The sequence below is a fragment of the Pinus tabuliformis genome, chromosome 1_2, assembly GCF_031772625.1.
Source record: "Pinus tabuliformis cultivar Carrire ecotype Pingquan chromosome 1_2, CPIR1, whole genome shotgun sequence".
NCBI classification, from domain to species: domain Eukaryota; kingdom Viridiplantae; phylum Streptophyta; class Pinopsida; order Pinales; family Pinaceae; genus Pinus; species Pinus tabuliformis.
Window position 1 is genome coordinate 565,864,456 of NC_142298.1, and position 21,402 is coordinate 565,885,857.

The 21,402-nt window shown below is 33.8% G+C and overlaps 2 protein-coding genes across 2 annotated transcripts in view; one reads left to right on the forward strand and one right to left on the reverse strand.

Annotated features, from left to right (window-relative positions):
- Positions 1–7,031, reverse strand: part of LOC149206864 (AT-hook motif nuclear-localized protein 10-like) — a 199,619-nt gene extending 192,588 nt beyond the window's left edge. The window contains exon 1 of the mRNA XM_089395611.1: positions 6,218–7,031. Within this exon, the coding sequence (XP_089251737.1) occupies positions 6,218–6,653 (436 nt within the window). The 5' untranslated portion in view covers positions 6,654–7,031. The remainder of the gene's footprint in view (positions 1–6,217) is intronic.
- On the forward strand, positions 2,053–2,962 carry LOC149206866 (uncharacterized). The gene is made up of 2 exons (XM_089393812.1): positions 2,053–2,190; positions 2,315–2,962. Exons 1-2 carry the CDS (start codon positions 2,063–2,065, stop codon positions 2,796–2,798), a joined length of 612 nt encoding a protein of 203 aa, XP_089249938.1. The 5' UTR covers positions 2,053–2,062; the 3' UTR covers positions 2,799–2,962.
- Positions 7,032–21,402: the final 14,371 nt, after the last annotated feature.

A 21,402-nucleotide genomic window follows, 5' to 3' on the forward strand; every position in this document is an offset into this window, starting at 1 on the left:
TTGTTATGACTATGAGAACCAATTTTTTATTTTTATTTTCTCATTTTCTTTAAACATTGTTTATTTTTTTTTATTTTTCATTGTTTTTTGGCATTTGGTTGGGTAACTTGGGTTTAGAAATTGGGATTTTGGAAATAATTAGCTTGTAATTTTGCAAATGCTAAATTGTAATTTGTATTTACTATTATCATTTATGTAATCCTAAATTCCTATTTCCTAATCCTTATTTTTCCATAGGTTTGCAAATTCAAAATTCAAAAACAAACATGCCAAGGAAATTGGATCCTTTCTGGAATATGGTGACCCTAAAACTCCGAATGATAGACAAAACTTGTATTGCAAGTTGTGTGGAAAGGAAATATTCGGGGGGGTGTACAGGTTGAAGTTCCACCTTGCACAAATCCCTGGACGTGATGTGGGGCCCTGTCTAAAGACAAATGCTGAAATTATCCAAAAAGCCATGAGAGCATTGGGATAATTAGAGCACACTAGAGACGCCAAAGAAGAACTCAAAAGGCAACTAAAAAGGTCAGCTGAAGGAAGTGGGCCAAGTGGCACAGGTTCTACTGCAGCGTCAGTCAATCCGGTAGCTGCATCATCATATTTTGTTCCTCGAACCACACCTGGTTCACAACCAACTATTGGTTCAATGCTAAAAAGAACTGAAAAAGAAAAAGCTGACAAGTTGATGACAAAATTTCTCCTCTGGAGTGATATTCCTTTCAGCATTATAAGGAATAATCCATTTTTCCAACCTACTGTTGATGCTATTGCCAGTGTTGGCCCGGGGTACAAACTCCCTTCTCTTCATGATTTCAGAGGCCGGCTTCTTCAAGATGAAAAGCGTGACTGCACCCAAAGATTGGAGGATTTTAGGGCATCATGGGCACAAACAGGATGCACTGTTATGTCAGATGGTTGGACTGACCAAAAGGGGAGAACCCTTATAAACTTCTTGGTTAGTTGTCCCTTGGGGACTATGTTTATCAAATCTGTTGATGCAACTCATCAAATCAAAGATGCAAGAACTTTATGTGATTTGCTGGATGTGTTTATTTTGGAGGTGGGTGCAGAAAATGTTGTCCAAGTCATAACGGACAATGCTGCAAATTATGTTGCTGCTGGTAGAATGCTTATGGACAGGCATCCTGCTTTATTTTGGACACCTTGTGCTGCCCATTGTATTGATTTGATGTTAGAGGACATTGGGAAAATTCCTTTGTCAAAGAGGTTGTTGACTCATCAAAAAGCATCACAAAATTTATTTACAATCACACATTTGTGCTTAGCTTGATGAGAAAATGCACCAACAACAAAGAGTTGGTGCGCCCCGCCATTACACGGTTTGCGACGAGTTTCATATCTCTTCAATCCCTCTTGAATTCTATGTGGGATTTGAAGAGAATGTTTCTTTCAGAGGAGTGGCGTGCTTCGTCAATGAGCCGCAAACCAGAAGGAGAGGCCGTCTGCAGAGTAGTTTCATACCAGGAGGACTTCTGGGCGGGAGTGCAGGAGGTGTGCGCTGTTACAGAACCTTTGGTAAAGGTTCTTCGGTTGGTTGATGGTGAGAAGCCCGCAATGGGCTATTTGTATGAAGCCATGGATAGGGCCAAAGAAGCCATTCGGTCCTACTATGATGACAAGGGAGATGATGGGTTCCAGAGACAACTCCTTCTATGGAACGTCATTGATGAGCGATGGAACAACACACTCCATCGTCCCATTCATGCTGCTGGGCTTTTCCTGAACCCTGCATTTTCTTATGCATGTGGGTTTAATTTTGATGTTGAGGTCATGGAAGGATTATTAACCTGTGTCCAGAAGATGGTGAGATCTTCAGAAGAACGTATGGAGATCTCTAGACAAATTGAGCAATATAAGTTGTCAGGTGGCTTATTTGGCTTTGAGATGGCTGTCATTGATAGGACGGTTAAAATGCCAGGTATTTTTTAGTTTGTAGTATGTACTTTGTTTCAAATTTCATTGTTTCTTCAAATTCCATTTTTTTCTTATGTTTATTTAAAATTTTATTTGTAATTTTGTTGTAGACGCATGGTGGAAGATGTATGGTGGCAGAGTACCCCTTTTGCAAAATCTTGCCATACGCATCCTCAGCCAAACATGCAGCTCCTCGGGATGTGAGCGCAATTGGAGTGTATTTGAAAAAATACACAACAAGAAGCGCAATAGGTTAACACTTAAACATTTAAAATATTGCAAATTTCCAAATAAATTTTTGAATTCATTAAAGTTTTAAACAATATTTTTTTTATAATATTAATTATTAATTTATTATTTCATGAACTTTGTACAGGTTGGAGTCCCATAGACTTAATGACATGGTCTATGTCTACTACAATCTTCGATTGTGGGTGAAACAACTAGAGAAGACACCTGATACGGAAGCCATCTCATTGGATGGGATTGACACCACTGCTGAATGGAGGGTTGAGACCGAGAGGCCTCTCATGGATCCCACTGAGGATTGGTTAGTGCAGGATGAGGGGGAGGAGGAGGAGGAGCAGGAGCAGGAGCAGGAGCAGGAGGAGGAGGAGTTGGAGGAGCAGGAGGAGGAGGTGACACCGCCTACCAGGGCTACCCGGGCTACCACTACCACCAGTAGAGGACGTGGTCTCCGTCCACCTCAGCCTCCTGTAGCTGCTACTACTAGTTCTTCAGCTTCTAGAGCACGTCAGACTCCACTGCCATTTCCACCACCACAGGCACCAGCTTCTACATCTAGAGGGAAAGAGAAAGTTGTGCCATTTTCTCGCAAGAGGGGCAGAGGAAATCAATAGGATTAGACTTTCATTTTATTGTATATGACATTATGACATGATGAGATACATTATCATATTTTTTGTTGATATTTTGAGGCTGAGTTGGACTTGGGACTCAGGACTTACTATTCAGGACATGATTCAATGTTATGTGTGATTTTAGCGCTAGAAATGATATTAAACATCTTATATATTAGTTTTTTTATCATATTTATGTTTCAATGTATTTATTTTATGTTGTAGATGGTTTAGATATTAAAAAAATTGAAAAAAATTGAAAAAAAATGAATATTTTTGTGCCAAACGATTTTTTCCCCGCTTTTTTCCGATTTTTTCCCGATTTTAACGATTTTTTCCGCTTTTTTCCCGGCGCCGATTAAATCCCGATTGCGATGTGTGCAACACTGGTCCCACCATCACAACTCAACTCACAGGTAGCTGCTTACAGACTACTCGCAATTATTTTTGCTTTTTTTAATTTTGAAACTATAATTATTATATATATTTTATATTATGTGATTTATATACTTTATAATTATATTATATATTAGAATATTTATTAATAATTTAATAATAATAAATCATATATAGATATTAATAAATTAATTATATAATTAAATTAATATTATATACATATATACAAATCTGTGTGTGTGTATTCTCGAACCTGATGACGAACCTTTTCCTAATCTATTGAAAATTCAAATTCAAATTGAATTATCCTTGTCGAACCCAAACTCAACAAACCATGTGACATTGATTGCAGGTATTCTGAAAGAGACTATTTGGGCCAGAAGTGGCATCCATACTGCCTTGGATTTGGCCTAAGTTGGAGCTCATACCTTCTCAAGAGACCTTATGTTCATTGTACTTGTTTTCTGAAATCTGGGTTAAATGATGTTCAGCAACAAACCATCTCCGGCTAAGTTTTACGGTTTACCTCTGTTCTTCAACGTCTGTGCTCAGTTCTAGCTGAAATCTCTGGTATTCTGTCACTGTTATTATTGTACGTCTCTTTGTTCATTGTTGTTAGTACTCTTAAAACTGCTGATGATTTTGCAGCAGCTATTGCCTTGTTAGTTTCAGACCTTAAGTTGTTTTGGTTTTCAGATTTTCAAATCTAGTTCCAGATTTTGGATATCAAATTTCAATTTTTTCGAGATTTCAGTTATAATAACAGAATTCTGGGTTGGTTCATAATAGCAGTATCAGAGAGCCAATTGATAGCAGATTCATATCTGATTTTCAGTTATAATTCAGATTATTTACTTATGTTCACCAATCTGCCTTATCTTTTGAGAATTCTTTGTGCTGAAATCTCTATTGTTTAGTTGTTGTTCTGAGTGTTGGAACCTGGACCAACTGCTAATTAAAAGTTCAGAATCTGTTTTTGTTTGTTTTCTGCTGAAATTACGGTTGTTACTATTGAATTATTGTTGTTATTGTGAAATTCTGTTGTTGTTGTTATGTTAAACCTGTGTGGTCCTTGGATCCATGACAATTCAGGGCTCATAACAGCAGGCCCCTAACAAATTACGTTCATGACATTCAACCTATTCACAGCCCTCAGTTAAACTGGAAAGACAGCTCTTCTACCAGTATATCCGTGGATAAAGTACATTGAACTTGATTAAATTAATTTTTATCCAAGAAGCAAAAGAAAAGATTAATTGCTACAGCAAATATAATGAAGCTCTTAAGTTATGGAAATTATGATTTATCCCGTTAATCTTGATGTCAAAGACTCATTTATGCCAGTTGGCTATATCCTTCACTTTGGCTTTAAATTATCACTCTTGGCAACCAGGTTGTGATCAAGCTAATCGAGAATGCATGCATCCAGCTCATTATTCTTCTTATGCACATACACACATCCAAATCAGCCATGGTAATTATCCCCATGTGCAACATTACATAGTTGAAGCATTGCGATGTCAAAATTATTTTCAATTTGTTATTATCTCAATCATGTTCCTAACCTCCTTTATGTTAAAATATAACAACAAAAAATGTGTTATGAAGGCCACTTTATGAAGCGACATGTGACTAATGTGATCTATATTAAATTATAAAGTTATATTATAAGTTAGTTTAGGGTTAGGTGGCTTGACCACCTTAACCAACCTAGGGTGCTACATGTTAACGTATTGAGAGGCTTAGATGAGAAAGTGAGAATTGTGAATTGTAGGTAGGCGTAGCCCATCTCAAGCTCTCTGGTATGCTCTTGCTGCAGCAGCATCATCAATATGGTGACTTCCATTATTCTTTCCAATCATGTGCGTTATCATGTAGATGCACCCAAATTTGGGATTTAACATTTTACTTCTTAATGTTGCTTCCTAGAAGACAATGTTTCTTCTTTCAAGCATAGGTAAAGAAGAAACAGCTTCCTAAATTTATTGAGTTACAATGTAAGTTGATAGATATATTAATTTTGTAATTGCATACTGCATATCCTATACAACTAAATGGAGCTGCAGAAACCAGATGTACTCTGTTTTTTATGACGCTCCATAGATCCAGTTTGGGTTTTCCGAGAACAACAGTAAAAGTTTCATCTCAGATCGTTTATGCTAAGTTGCTCGAGGTTCCGAATGTGATTTCTTCCTAAAATTAGTTACATGAATAAAAGATGGTGTTAAAAAAACTGCAACAGTCCAACTCATTCTAAAATAGAGTCATTTTGATCTTCTATAGAATCTAGAGCCACAGAGAAAAGCTCAAGAAATTGTCTCCCTAACCACTTGTTGCTAAATCCCTAGACACCTTTCAAGTCAATTACAACCCAATTGCTATTTAGCAAGCAGCAGGGAAAGAATGTTCCAGAGAGAAACGAAAACAAACAGACTATTCGACTTACCAAATACACACACTGGCAAACATTAGAAAAAAGCCCAAAAGAAGATCTGCAACTGGAGCTTTAAGTAGCACTCGAGAGAAGCAAGGTGCATTCCAGGTGGGGGTGGAAATGATTCACAACAACTCATGTGTATGATGATAGATTCAATCTAGCCAGTGCATTGTCTCCATTTAATACAGATACTAGCACAAACACATCTAAACCTGCGACTGTGTGCACCTTGAGGTTGTAAGGTTTCAAGGATGCATCTTGAGTTGAACAAAGAACCAACATATCAAATATTGGAACTCTAGATATAAAACTTCAAGCTTAGCAACCTTACAAAGAACCAACATATCAAATTGGAACTCTAGATATGCAACTTCGAGCTTCGGAACCTCAAGGTGCACAACAGACACAGCTTTGGAGGGGTCTGTACGAGTAAATTTTATTTCCAACTTTCAGTCATTGCTAATTTGCCGCAAACAAGTTTCCACCAACATCTAAAAATGTCAATTTCCGTTGCAAAATACAAGCAATTTTGACATAATTTTTCTGACTCAATCCCCAAAAATTGACAGAGTGTACGAATACATACCAAGTGCAACCATCTGAGCTTTTTTGCCAGACCCACGCGCTTTTTTATCTGAAAATGGTGATGATGGGGATGATAAGCCCAAACCCACATTACCAAATCCATCAACATCTGTGCCATACTTTCTAGGCCTTCCCCTCTTCCTCTTTAAGGTCTCTGAACCCGCCAGACTCGCTCTTCCACTCCCTGGATGATTAAAAATTGCAGTTGGGCCCTCGGAATACAGAGGGGAGGAAGCGGAGGCATTGGATGTATTATTGTTATTAACCATTGGGAGGGACTGTTCAGGGCTCACCATGGGTCTCTGGGGGGCTGCGAAGACAGCATTGGTGGCAGGATTTGAATTGGGTGTATTGAGATTGGGATTGGGATTGGGAGTGTAAGGTCTGTGATAGTAGGAATTGAAGGGGGAAGGTCCATTGGATTCCCTGCCTTCCATTCATAGATTTTGGAGAAATAACTGGCTTATGCCTGTCTGTGTCTGTTGTTTTAGTTTCTCCGCGGAGTGAGGTGGAATAGTGAAAAAATAAATATATAGAATTTGGGTTGTGTGTGATGAATCTATTTGTTTGATGGGCAAATGGAGGAGCTGTGGGCGTTCCCACACCAGAAGAAAGAATAGGAGGAGAGGGGGTTGTGTGATGAATCTATTTGTTTGATAGGCAAATGGAGGAGCTGTCGGCGTTCCCACACCAGAAGAAAGAATTGGAGGAGAGGGTATTGAGAGAGTCAGTGTAGTTAGGCAGAGGACAAATGAGGTGGCGATGTATGTGCATACATATGCATCAGGGGTGGCGTGAGTGTGTGTGAATAATTGAAATTGAAGCTTGGGGGACCGCGGTAGGCCACTTTATTGGTGACGAAACGATGGTGGATTTCTTCGAAAGCCAGAGTCGTATCCTCGATACACATGGGCGCTTTTGTTTCCTTGCGCCATTCTTGCGATGAAACTGCAGGGCTCCAAATAATTACAACGTACGTTAGTTAGATCCGTTTCACCTTGGGTTTGAAATGTACCCATTCCGAGTTTAAATTCAAATGCGAGTTTAAAGTTTATGTAAATAGTCAACATAAGTCCAATTAAACAAAATCTGAAATAATCGAATTTAGGTTGCTGCGATTTCTGATTTCCGTTAATTATTAGGTTTTATTAGGTTTTTTTTGTTTGAAAGTTTTGAAAATTCCGGTTATATTTTGAAATAATTTGATAGGGGTTTTTGTAAATTCAAGTAAAAATTGTCAAATTTTATAATTTTAGTTACTTTAGAAGTTTTTGATGGTGCTAATCTATTTCCATCATCAAAAACACCATTCAAATACTACATCTACAAGATTTCTTAAATATTTTTGCCTAGATCTTTTTGACCGGCCTCCGACTATTTTATAATTTATATAAATTTAGATTTTAAGAAAAAAAATGGTGATAATGACATCAAGATTTATAATTTATTTGTTTATTTGTCTTCCCAATAAACCACACTAATTAGTTTGAAACTTTTCCACAAATAAATCTTAATATGATTATCACCAAAACTCTTTTTCGACAGATAAATCTTAACTTGATTATCACAACAACCAAAAAAAATTCAAAATCTAAAATATTTAGAATTTAAATACCAATTTAAAATTTATATAAATAGTCAATATAAGTACTTCCATTTCACCTTGAGTTTGAAAGATAACTCTTAAAGTTTAAAATTAAATGTGTGCACTACAACAATATGAAACGTACTAAAGGACTTGAAATAATTATAGCGAATTTAGCTGGATCCTAGATCCATTTCACCTTGAGTTTGAAAGATGCGTCTTAAAGTTTAAAATTAAAAGTATGTTTCACGTTTCGATAAATAATGAATATAAGTCCGGTTAACCCATCTAAAATCTATTCTATATTTTAGAGGTTAAAATGTAAATACATATTTTAAGTTTATATAAATAATTAATATAAGTCCACTTAAACAATCTAAAATATATATATTGGAATTTAAACATTAAATGTATGATTTAGATATATATAAATTCATTTAAACAATTAATATAATATTATTATAAAAAATTATATTTATGATCATATATTTTAATATTAAATTTAAATCTAGATAAATGCATGTTAAATATATATTTATATAGTAAATATATGTTCATTTAAATAATTAATACAATATTGTTTAAGAATTTATATTTGTAATTATATATTTTAATATTAAATTTATATCTATATATATTAATTAATTAATGGGTGTATGTTCGTGGTAAAAACATCAGGAGGTTTATAATTCGTGTACATTGTCATCCATGCGCATCGATGTATACAGACTCGCTATCCAAGCCTAATTTCCTTCCAAAACTACAAAAAACAACTAAGCTATTAGATGATCACTAGTAATACCTTATAGAGCTACCCTAAAAGCAAAATGCATTTAAAGTTTGACATCAAAAAACAGACATAACAGTTGACTAGTCATCCATAGCAACAGGACGGTTGAGGTCAATTCCAGTTGTTTGATCAGCAGTCTGAGAGTTCTGCCTTGCCAATTTGATTTGGAGTTCCTTGATTTGATTGCGCAGAGCATCGATTTCGTCTTCCAACTGTCGAATCTTTTGATTCTTCTCAATTTGCCTCTCTTGCATTTCATACGCTTCCTTGTGCTATTGCTGAAGACACCTCTGGAGATTTATCAAGCCCTCCCGTAGTTCTAAGTGCTCTCTTTCACAAGACCCACAGTTAGGAGGAGTGTATGTTGCCAGAGGTGGGCACTTCTCCCACTTCCTTTTTGAATGGCCCACCTTCCTACCTAAGCATGGGCATCGGCGGCCCCAAGAGCCAGAGTCTGAATCTTCTATGAGAAGATGATTCATCATGGAAATTAACTCAAAGGGATTGTTCTCGTAGATTCTTTGGGATCTATTCCAGTGTCTCAATGACCCAACAGAATAGAGAACCCAGCAGCACCCAGGATGAACAGACAATAGTAGAACAGATTCCACTCGCCAGCAATTGACTCTCCCTGCTCAACCAAACAGAAAATGACACCCTCACCAGTAATTAACACACTCTCCAGAAGATGGCATTCACCAATCTGTGTGAAGGGGTTTCCTTCCACACCCAGAATTATCCCCTGACTACCCTGGCTCTGCCAATGGGTCCTTACAACAGCAACCGTCAGGACAGAGTTGAACTCTTTCATATTGCAAAAGTTAAGACCGTTATGCCACCATTTATAGAATTTTCTAAGTCGAAGCCTCATGAGAAATTGAAAGCCTGCACGCTTACCTTCAGAATCCTAATGCTCCACCATGATTGTCCTAATGCCTGAAACGACTCTAGCCTTATGTAAATTCACTCCCTCACTTGAACCATCTGATCCAACCTAGAGGGAGTAAATGCGGCACTCATTCTAAGAGATTTGGCATGGTGTTGGCTTGCTTGCTCCTGCTACGGATCCAGATGTGAGGAGTGAATTGCAGAGTTCCCACACTTATCCTCTCCACCACACCAAGTGTACCGACTTGCTGAGGAATGCAACCACAGGTCAAGTGAGAGGGAACGGATATGCTCTAATGACGCCAGATGTGAGAGGAAAAGGGGCACATAAAGAGAGGATGGATGTGATGGGGATAGGGAGGTCAGGAGGAGGGGTGAACGAGGGGTAGCTACAATTGAGGGAGAGGTGGCTGAGAGAGGGGGGTTAGAGAGGGGGTGATGTGGAGGGTGAGATGGGGGGAGGGAGAGGCCGGGGGAGGGAGCCATGAAAGAAAGGGCAGAACCCCACAAGGGGAGGAGAGGGGCAATAGTGATTAATAATGCCATTAATTCCATGAATTTTTACTTATGTGTCCAGATTTTGGAGGAGGAGAGTATTATCATCAACTTTATGTCTTTCATGGAAGTAATTAGGGAATGGGAAAATATATTTCTATTTCATTGACCCTATTGCACCCTTCTTCCATTTGGCAGGCCTTATTGGCTTGCATATCCGCATCCTTGTTTTGGCCTCTTAGGATGTGAAAAAAAAAGTGTTAGGGAGGAAGCATGCACTGGGCTATCTTGAGTACCTGATTCAGTTTGTTGTTCTGCATTGTAGAGTTATAGTTCATGTGTTTTATGACCAAGAGGGAATCCCTCGGGACATTCATTTCCTTAATACATTTTTGCTGAGCTAAGGTAAGACCAAGATACAATCCATAGGCCTCCACTTGGTTATTTGTCTTCTTGCCCAAACCCTAGGGATACCTATCTTCAATTATTCTTTCGGGATTAGTGAGAATCCTCCCCCTCTTATCACCCCAAATTTCGAAACGCACTAGCAAATATTTCTTGATGTGATTAGTACCAAAAAGAAAATTATAATCTAGATATAGATTACAGAAGCTTTAACTTGATTATTTAAAAATATGTTTTAATTTTGTATAAATAGTAAATTAATTTTTACTTAAACCATTAATATAATAAAATATATTTATAACTATAAATTTTAAATATTATAATACCATATATATTTATAATTAAAAAAAATTAATATTAATTTTAAATTTAAACCAATGCATGTAATTTTGTTAAAATGATTGGGAATATTTAACGTGTATTTTAGATGAATATAATTATGCAATTTTTTTTATATATATTTAAATAGATTTATGTTAATATTTATAATTTATATATTTATTAAATATTGTTAAATGTATTTTCTAAAGTTAAAGATCAGTTTAGGTATGGGAACAAATAATTATGTAAAATTCAATTTTTTTTGGTGCTAGAATATAATTGTCATGTAATTGTCTTCCAGTGTTTAAAGATTCTCTAAATGTTATTGAATGGTCCAATGAATTTCAAATATGTCACAATCACACATTGTTACTCATTCTTGAAGAAATTTTGGATCTTAAGCACGCTTTTAATTCTATTATTGTTTGTTATATTTACAGGGAAATTATTTATGTAGTAGATCTTTTATTCAAGGAATGGATTTAATGGGATTTGGGGGACTGGAAAGTCTCCCAACATATAGATGGTATAGTTCATAGTTTTCATAGTTTTCAGCATTAGTCTTTTTTCGTGATCTAATTGTTCATAAGGAGTTTGATTCTAACTGTCCTTCTTGCTGATAGTATCATTTTGTTATATGTATATATTATGATGGTCAATAGGTCAATCCATTGTAGATCTATATATTTCACAATCTTTTTTATTTTAATTTTTTAGAATACCTTTGATGGCTCAGGGGATGTATCTAAATGGCATAGAAACAATGACAGATTTTTTTATCGTGTATGTATGTTATACAGGGACAGCACCATGGTACATGTGTTGATGTAACTTTGTATTCTCTAATAAAAAATTACGATTTTTCTTCGAGGGAAAAAAAACAAAAACAACATTGTTGAATGTGTAAACTAAGTTCAATATATTGTTATGGACTTACTAGTGTAATCTAATTAATGGATGAAATGGTTTCTCAGCCAAAATCTTACACCCTAAAAGACTTATGAGGCACTAGATCTTTACAAATTAAACAACTTAAACTTATGATTTTTAAAAATCTCTATCAAATTTTGAACAAAGTTGACCATAAAAAAGTGTTCAGAAAAAGCTCATTCGGTGTATTAATTAGACTAAACCTATTATTATATGTGCATATTATTATGTGGAATATTTAAATTAATATTTAATATAATCTTTAGCTAAATATAATTATATGATTATTTTAGTATATAGATTTTCACATTTAAAAACATGATATTGAAAATTTATGTTAGTATTTATAATTTATAAATTAATTTATTAAAAGTTGTTTGTTATGCATTGTGAATGTAGTTTTCTTAATATTTATATATTTATGTTGTGTGGAGATTCATAGATATCTAAAACTCACATCATGTATGTTAAATATAAATTTAATACATGATCTAGATACAGTGTATTGGGATATCTAAATCATCTTCATCTTAATCTAGATGTAAAATATAATTCACTTTTCTCCATAAATAAAATAACAATAACCATTACACTTTTTGTATTTTCATTTAAATGTATTCTAAAATAATTTATATAATAAAATCTTTTATATAGATTATACATATTATTACAACTCTATTTAAAGAGTTTAATTTTATTTTAAATAACAAAGAATTTAAAGAATTTTATTTTATTTTAAATAACAAATAATTAAAATACATTCTACGTAGTTTTAATTTTGTTTCTAAGATATTTTGTGTAATAATGTGTTTCTATCACATGTTTTACTATGTCTAATAATGTGTTTCCATCATATGTTTGATTTGACATAAAATTTTAGTCATACTTTCAAAATAAATTCTAATTTTTTCTAATTATTTTATATGAGTTGAAATTGATCTTTATGAATTATTAACTCTTTTTAGTAAAAAGTATGGAAGATTAGTTTGTTAAATGTTTTCTAAAAATGTATAAAGTTTTATATGCTAAATAGATTTTTTAACTTTTTGAAAATGTAAATTTGGAAAATCTAAAATCTTTATAATTTTTTATTAGTTAAAGTGGATTGATATTATTAATATAGTCTAGTTTCATTAGTGTTTATCAAATTTAAAAACACAGTTAAACACATACATATAGGTCTCCAAGTGTTATGTTGCATAACATAGTTTAAAAATGGAAACTAGTAGCAAGACATTTGGCCTCCCTCGTGGTAAGAGTTAATAAAGAAAAATTATGTGGCCAATACTTTGAATATGTCTGGGAAAAATCATAAACAAGATGGAATATAATAAAATTAAAATTAAAATTATTATATAGTTAATAGAATCTATATAGATGCATCTATCTATCCCTATATAAGTTATTGAGTTCAAGAAAGATTGATAGCATACCACATTGTATTCTTCAAAGATCCCTACGGCTGTGCATATGCAAAATACTAAGTTTAAGCAAGACCCACAAGTTGTCGATTTGTAATTTTCATTTTTTGGAAGAAAGTGTGGTGTTTATGATCAACACAATTATTTGGAATGCATCGCATCATGTTCCTCGTGCTTGTGTCACTAAAATAACCTTATATCTAAGTTATACAATTGATTGGCCTTAGAATGACCTTATATTGTTTCACTGAGTGTTGTCGATGTAGTGGGGATGATGGATAACCTGACCTTAGAGGGTGAGGATGACAATTACATTAAGCACTACAAAGCCAAGGTGTGGGTCAAATCTCTATCAATTCAAACTTTTACGGGAGTTCAAGTTATAGGGGCAATGGCACTCCATTTCTTGGGCCAACATTTATGATATGGAAGGCAATCCCCATCCCTATCATATACTCAAATTTTATGGGATTAGGAGGGTAGGATAGGGTAGGAATTTTCCCATTATAGTATTCCTTTATGATTTATTAATCAGATGCTTTTTCCTAATTAACTTTTTCTAGAGCTAGTTAAAAAGAAGAGGTACTACTTATCTTGAATATAGTAGATAATTAATCGTGATAAACAAACCTAGGTTATATATCGTCTATGATTGCTTATTTTTTTCACATTTTAGTTCCATTTTTATATCTTGTATTGGTTTGTTTTGTTCTTCTCTATGAAAAAAATGATAAGTAAGTCATTCTCTAAACGTATGCAAATGATTAATTAATTGATTTGTAGGTAAAATATTAGGTTTGTCCTTCCAAATTTCATTACATGTGATAGCTAGAAATGTTGGTAATATTTTGTATGTTTATGGAACTCATACAATAATTTGGCTTTCTTTTAGCTTGGTTTGTATAAAAATGTTTAGGCATGTGATTGATGCCAATTGGATTTTAATTTTTATAAACCAAAGCCTTTCCAGAGTTAGGCTAGCACATTGTCTCAAAGCATGAATACCTTATCATTCAAAAATTAAAAAAAAAAAACATCTACATATGAATTTTTAATGTAATGAAATCCATGGAAAATTAACCCTTTGAGTATTAAACCAACATAAATTCAAAAATGATGAATTAAAAATGAGGATTAACATGAGTCTTCTTTATTTTTTTTAAATGTGACAAGTTATTCTATTTACAAACCAAAGAATATGTCTTACATTGTTTAGATTAGTTTCATGAAATTATTTATATAATAAAACATGTAAACAAAATTAATTCTTTATTATCATTAAAGATACTATTAAAAAAATTGAAAATCATTAGTAATTACACAAGATTATAATACATTAAGATATATAGCAAACAATTAAATTACCATGCAGAATCAAAAGCAAAGAGTTTACCTCAACTTGTTCTTATTATTGGTGTTTGTTTTTTTGCATTAACCTGGGAGGTATATCTACTTACATTTGTCATAGTGTGAACATATGATGAACTCATGTAATTGGTACTTAAACATGATAGCTTTGTAATCACTTGTTATTAAATCTTATTAAGAAACAATTCAATAAACTCCTTTAATAGTGGGTGAAGAGAAATAGAGAGTTTATAAAAGACCAACGAAAAAATAGGGTTCCAAAGAATATCACATAAATGTAAGAAAGTTTATTAATAAACTCCTTAATAGTGGGTGAAGAGAAATAGAGAGTTTATAAAAGGCAAACCAAAAAATAGGGTTTTGTAGAAATCAAAATACAATTGGAAAAACTGGGCAAGGAATTGGATGATGGGAATCCTTCCTCGGACCTTGTTAGAAGCATTAAGATTTTGGAGGATAAAAAACATAAGATCCTTCGCATACAAGAAGTCACGTGGAGACTGAAAAGCAGGGCATTATGGATCAAAGAAGGGGATCGAAACAACAACAAAAAATCACATATATGCAAACTACAGAAGGCAAATAAACTCCATCTGGAATATAAAAGACGCATATGGGAACATGGTACACTCCCTACCTGAGATCCAGAATGTGGCTGTAAATTTCTTTGAGGATGCCTACAAAGCTAGGATGGAAAATGGGATTGAGGATCAAATCTAGGGTTCAAATTCATATCCCAATATGTTTGATGCAGAGGCCAATGAGGAGTTATACAGACATGTCAATCTTGAGGAGGTACATTAAAATCCTTTATGAAAGATAAATGCCCCAGACCAGATGGTTGGATGGTTGAGTTTTTCATGCATTTCTTTGATTTGATTAGGCCTGACTTTGTGAGCATGGTAGAAGAATCCAGACGGGAGGGATGCATCCTAGGGGCTATCAACTCTACTTTCATTGCCCTCATACCAAAAATTAGTGAGTTGATCTCTTTTGATGATTACAAACCCATCTCTCTCTGCAATCTGGTATACAAGCTTATATCTAAGATCATTTCTATCAGGATTAAACATTCCCTGTCCACCCATATCTCTCCGGAACAATATGGATTCTTGCAAGACAAATTAATACATGATGTGGTGGCCACAACGTAGGAATGCATGCATTCCATCCACACAAGGAAAATGGAAGAAATTGTCATGAAGATAGACTTATAAAAAGCATATGATTGTGTCGACTGGGCTTTCCTCCACATTATTAGTAATGGTTTAAAATACTTGGGTTACAACATTAAGCCCAATAATTACAGAGTCAACGACTGGTGGTGGATTGTTGACAGATTCCATAAGAAGATCTCGGGCTGGGAACACAAGTTATTAACTCTTGGAGGTAGATTCACTCTCACACAATTGGTCTTGTTGCAGTTGGCGGTATACTAGGCTCATCTTTACTGCCTCCCTGCCAAGATTATACAAAAGATAAACAATATTATGGCAAGATTTATATGGGCTGGCTCAGGGAAAACATTCAAGTACCACCTCACTAAACTTGATAATATCACTATTCCTAAAAGGCTGGGTGGATGGGGGTTACTAAACTTAAAACACTTTGGATGGGCCTTACTAGTCAAGTCCCTATGGTGCGGAATTTTTGGGAAATGTATGTGGGCATACATCATAAGGTCGAAATATCTAAGAGGCATCAAGGTTGGAAAGTGGATGAGAGATGGGCTCATTGGTTGTACACAGGGATCCACAATATGGATTTTTGGGAAATGTATGTGGGCAAATATCATAAGGTCAAAATATCTAAGAGGCATCAAGGTTGGAAAGTGGATGAGAGATGGGCTCATTGGGTGTACACAGGGATCCACAATATGGATTAGTTTCAACAAGGTAAAGATCTGGTTATTAAAAAGACAATGTTGGACATTTGGTTCAGGAGAGGAAATCATATTGGGAAGAGATCGAATATTGGGTTCAGAGATTGAGAAGCATTATAATGTATCATTGACCCACAACCTCAACATGAGGGGGTACTTCTACCTGGCCCAGACCATTAAAACATGGCATGGTATCACTCCTATCTGGATGAAGGTTAAGGAGATGGGGTTATTTGGAGCAAACATTGAGAGATGGGAATGCTTGACCAATGAACTACACGGAGCGAGTACCTGCAGAGATGAGGCAGGGGACCAAGTTGGATGGGATGGGAAGACACACAAAGGTGTGATATCTATTGCAGATACATATTTATACATTTGTTGCACCACACACAATATACAAAACACTACCTGGTTTTCCAAATTCTGGAAAGTACAGGTCCCATACAAGATGATCCTATTTACTTAGCTGACATGGAAGAACAAAAATTTAACTTGGGAAAACTTGAGAAAGAAGGGCATCCATGGACCTAGCATATGTGTTTTTTGCAATATGCAGGAGGAGGATAACACACATATCTTTCTACACTGCCCATGGGTTGTATAGGTATGGAACATGACCCTGGATATCTTATCTTACAGGCACAATGCACATGAAACTATAGAATCATGCTTAATATGGTGGAGTAGGAGGTCACAAAGGGTTAGGGTTGTTCCCATTGTCATCCTATGGGAATTGTTTAGAGCCAAGAACTCCAACATTTTCAAAGGCAAAGTCCTTAATCACAGTAATGTCATCAATAACATCATTTCTTGGGTGGGATTGCTTTTACATACTAATCCAGTTCATATGAATGTATTACATAAAAAAGGCGCCCCAAATCTATCTTTCCTTGTAGGTTTCTTCGACGGTGCAACACAGGATGGGAGATGTGGATGTGGAGCTTGGATCCGCATGGACTACAATCAACACTACAATATTCACTGGTTTGGAGGTCTTGGAACAAATATGAGAGTAGAAGCATTAGCTTTATGGGGCTTAATGTGGTTTGCTAACTTCCTTAACATTCCCATAACACAGGTATATGGAGATTCATTGGCCATAATCAACCATGTAGAGGGCTTGGCCTCCATATCACACCCACACCTACAAGGTTGGCTATGAAATATTGATTTTCTCAAGGGGTCCTTTCATCAGGTTCTATTCCATCACATCCATCATGAGTTTAACACAACTACAGACAATATGTCCAAGTTGGGCATCCTAGACACCCTGGCAAAATGTACATCACTCTTGGGATTGGCGATACGCACTTGGACGTTGGCTCCATGCCCATGCCTGGTTAACCATTTATGGATTTAGATCCTCTGGCTTTTTGATCCACGATTGTTACTAGTAATTTTTGCTCATCTTTTTATTCTGCATGCTAGACATGGTATATGTAATTGTGTTTTTTTTATAGATATATTGGGAGTGCACTCAAGTGGATTGCACTTCCCGCACTTATATTGCCTAAGACACATGATCTCAACCTGGTTGCTATCAACATTTTCACTATCTTTGATATGATAGACTACAAACAATATGTACTGGTTTTCATTTCCTATTAATAGAAACCAGTGTTTTTTCTTACTGCGAAAAAATAAATAAATAAATAAATAAAAAAAATAAAAAAAAATAATAATATATATATATATATATATATATATATATATAAATAAAATAAAATAAAATAAAAAATACATGAATGTAAGAAAGTTTATTAATAAATTCCTTTAATAGTGAGTGAAGAGAAATAGAGAGTTTATAAAGGCAAGCTAAAAAAAATAGGGGTCCAAAGAATATCACATGAACGTAAGAAAGTTTATTTAATTAGTTAAAATTAGGGAGTTAATGGAGAAAGGTAGTGGTTATGAAGGTTCTAATCATGGAATTTTTTTTATTTGGATGAGGCCCAAGATTAAACCTAGCAGTCACTATAACACCAAGAGTATATCCAAATACCAATAATGTATGACTTAGTAAGAGTTGAGAGTCCATGAGGGTGGGGGAGCCTACTCCTTGAGCCTTATCAAAATGGGTCAAAGATATCCCTTGTGGGATTTGAAACCAAGTGGGGGGCATAACATCCCATTGTACCAACCACTTAGTCATCCCACCATGGAGTTATTTGTCATTATTATTAAGAGAATAATTGTTAAAGAAAAGACTTGAATGGTATTGGACATTAATAAATTTATCTGTTCGTATATTTATAAGCGTATGTCTATTTTGTCAATTAGGTTTATCTCAAGTGATTATAAAGAATGATTGTTATCCTCTCCACCTAAGTTCAATTCTCACAAGTGAATTGTTGAATATATATTGAGTATATTGTTATAATAGCTTTGAGCCTTATTATTAAATATCTTTGAACCCCAAAAATATCTTTATTGTAAAATAGAAATACTGAATTACATTAGAAAAAAAAATCTTAAATTATTCTCTAATTAATACAATTCTCTTAAATTTAATAATCAATTAAAAACATGTTTACTATTTAGATAGTTAATTGTAATGAACCTATTTAAAATAAAAACATGTTTACTATTTAGATAGTTAATTGTAATGACCACATTCATATTGTTGTTATTAATTTAAATGTGTATGAACGCACAAATTACACTGTTATTAATTTTAATCAATCTGAACACTGAACACTATATTGTATGTATTATAACATCAAACATGTATCTTTTATGCACAATTTGATATTTACACATGTACACCAAAAGTTGATTCAATGAATTTAGATGCGAATTGAAAGTTAATTCAACACATCCATATAATTTTGTCCATCTAAAAATAATAATAGAATTTTTTATACGTGTTTTCTTTTCTTTTTTATTTTAAAAATATATATAAGTAATTAAATGTTTTAATAATTTGTAAAGATTAAAGATTAACTACAATTTTAGGCTAATTACAATTTCATAATTCATGAAGATTAATGGTTAAATACAAATCCACAATTCATAATTATTAGGCATCTATTTCTTTAGTTTGTGTTTGGAGATTTGCAAACATATATATTGTTTTTTTTTTAATACAAAATTAATGTAACATTTATAGTAAATCCGGAGTTAAGATAGATTTAGGCTGGTTATTTATGAATAATACACTTCTATTTACATGGGCAAACATAACACAGTTAAAGACATCTAATATATAGAGACGGGCACTACCTACTTTTCAACTTCTTTGTTTGTTATAAATCAATTGAAATAGTGTTTTTTTGTTATTTATAAAAGAGCATGAATGTAGTTTATTTGTAATATAACGCTAAAATATTATATATCAAAAATATTTTTACCACGCAAATTATATTATTTTGGCGAGTATATAATTGCAATTTAAACACAATTGTTAACGTTAAAGTGTTGATATAAGCCCCTTGGGGCAGCTCATTTAGTGATTGTCATGAAAATGAATTATTATGTACCACGAGATTCCAAGTTAATATACCTTGAGTTTACCCGGGGTCGCATGTTGTGGGTATCGTGTTTCGCCTAGGGATTATAGTGGCAACAGTTTGATCGAACTTGTGTCACGTGAGTATGAGACCAACCTAGTTGCAGATTCCTCTAACAAAAAAAATAATAAATAAAGTGTTAATATAAATAGTAGTATATAATTTTGTGTGTGTCTTAGCCCTCTGCTTATGGACCTTCAGGAGCCTGACCTTTCTTTTGATTGGATTTTGTTCGGGCACATCTTCAAGGAGCTTCATAAGAAAGTCAATGAATTGTCACAAAAGAAGCTCTCTCTCCCTCTCATAGATCTTTTGGTCTTTATGAATTTTTTGATGGGGTGGAGACTAAATCTATGGAGTTTTAGTTTTAACTTATTTTAGGTATAGATGATAGATGTATGTGTTGGTCATTTTTTTTTTGGTTTAAGGGAGGAATGGTTGTAGCTAGCTTCAACTTGCATGATTAAATGGATGATCATGCAATCTTTAGTTTTGATATGTATGGTAGTAAAAATAGGTATAAAAGAGTGGTAAGACTTTTTTTGGGAGATGGGGGAGGGTATGATTCATTATGGGTTGAAAAGCTAAATACGGTCCTTCTTTTTAGGACAACAACATATATATTCATCTCTCATAAATATAAAGATTTTTTTCTTTGAAAAAACATTATATAATTTTTTATTTAAATGAATATGTACAATGTCAAATCAAAATAGAAATTCCTTGACCAAATCATTACAATATGTTGAAAATAAACATACAAAACAAGAACCTAAATATGTAATAAAATGCTTTATAATAATAAATAATGCAAAATATATTTAACAATAACATGGTCCTTTAACTATAATTATGATAATCGTTTACAACCCCATCATGCAAAGGTTTGAATAACCAAAATATATAAAATTTATGCTTTTGGACATATCAATATGATAAAGACAATTCTAATTAATTGAAAGCCTTAAGAGTGTCTCATTTGTAACTTCTGTAGCATTCCTCAATGTTTGTTTCTTCAACTCCAAGGGACATCATCCATGCATCATTAGGCTACACATCTAAGCATCAATCTTGTTTTCATATAATTCTTGCTCGTTATTCAACTTACAAACATAGAAATTAAAATCAATTATAAGTAAGCAATGATTTATACATATATATCTTATTATCGATTTTTGAAAACTATATGTATTTACCAATATACTTACAAACAAATCCATGCCTTCCCATAATGATATACATGTCACTAAATCCCCATTACACACCTCTAGCCATCAAATCATCATATGGCTCAACTCCATGTTTTAATTCTTATATTTACACAACAAAGTTCATAAATAAGAAATTACATGTTATATCAACCAAAATGAAGGCTATAAAACAATAACATTAATTGGTACCGAGACACATAATTGGAACATTTTTCTGGTCCATTCTCAATCAATTTAAGTGATACCTCTTTTCAAAATTGATTAATTGTAAATTGCAATATGAACAGTATAACAAATATGAACATTATAACAAACATTAAATGTATTGGTTATGTGTGTACAATTTTTATATATTATTATCCAGATTTTCTATTTGGT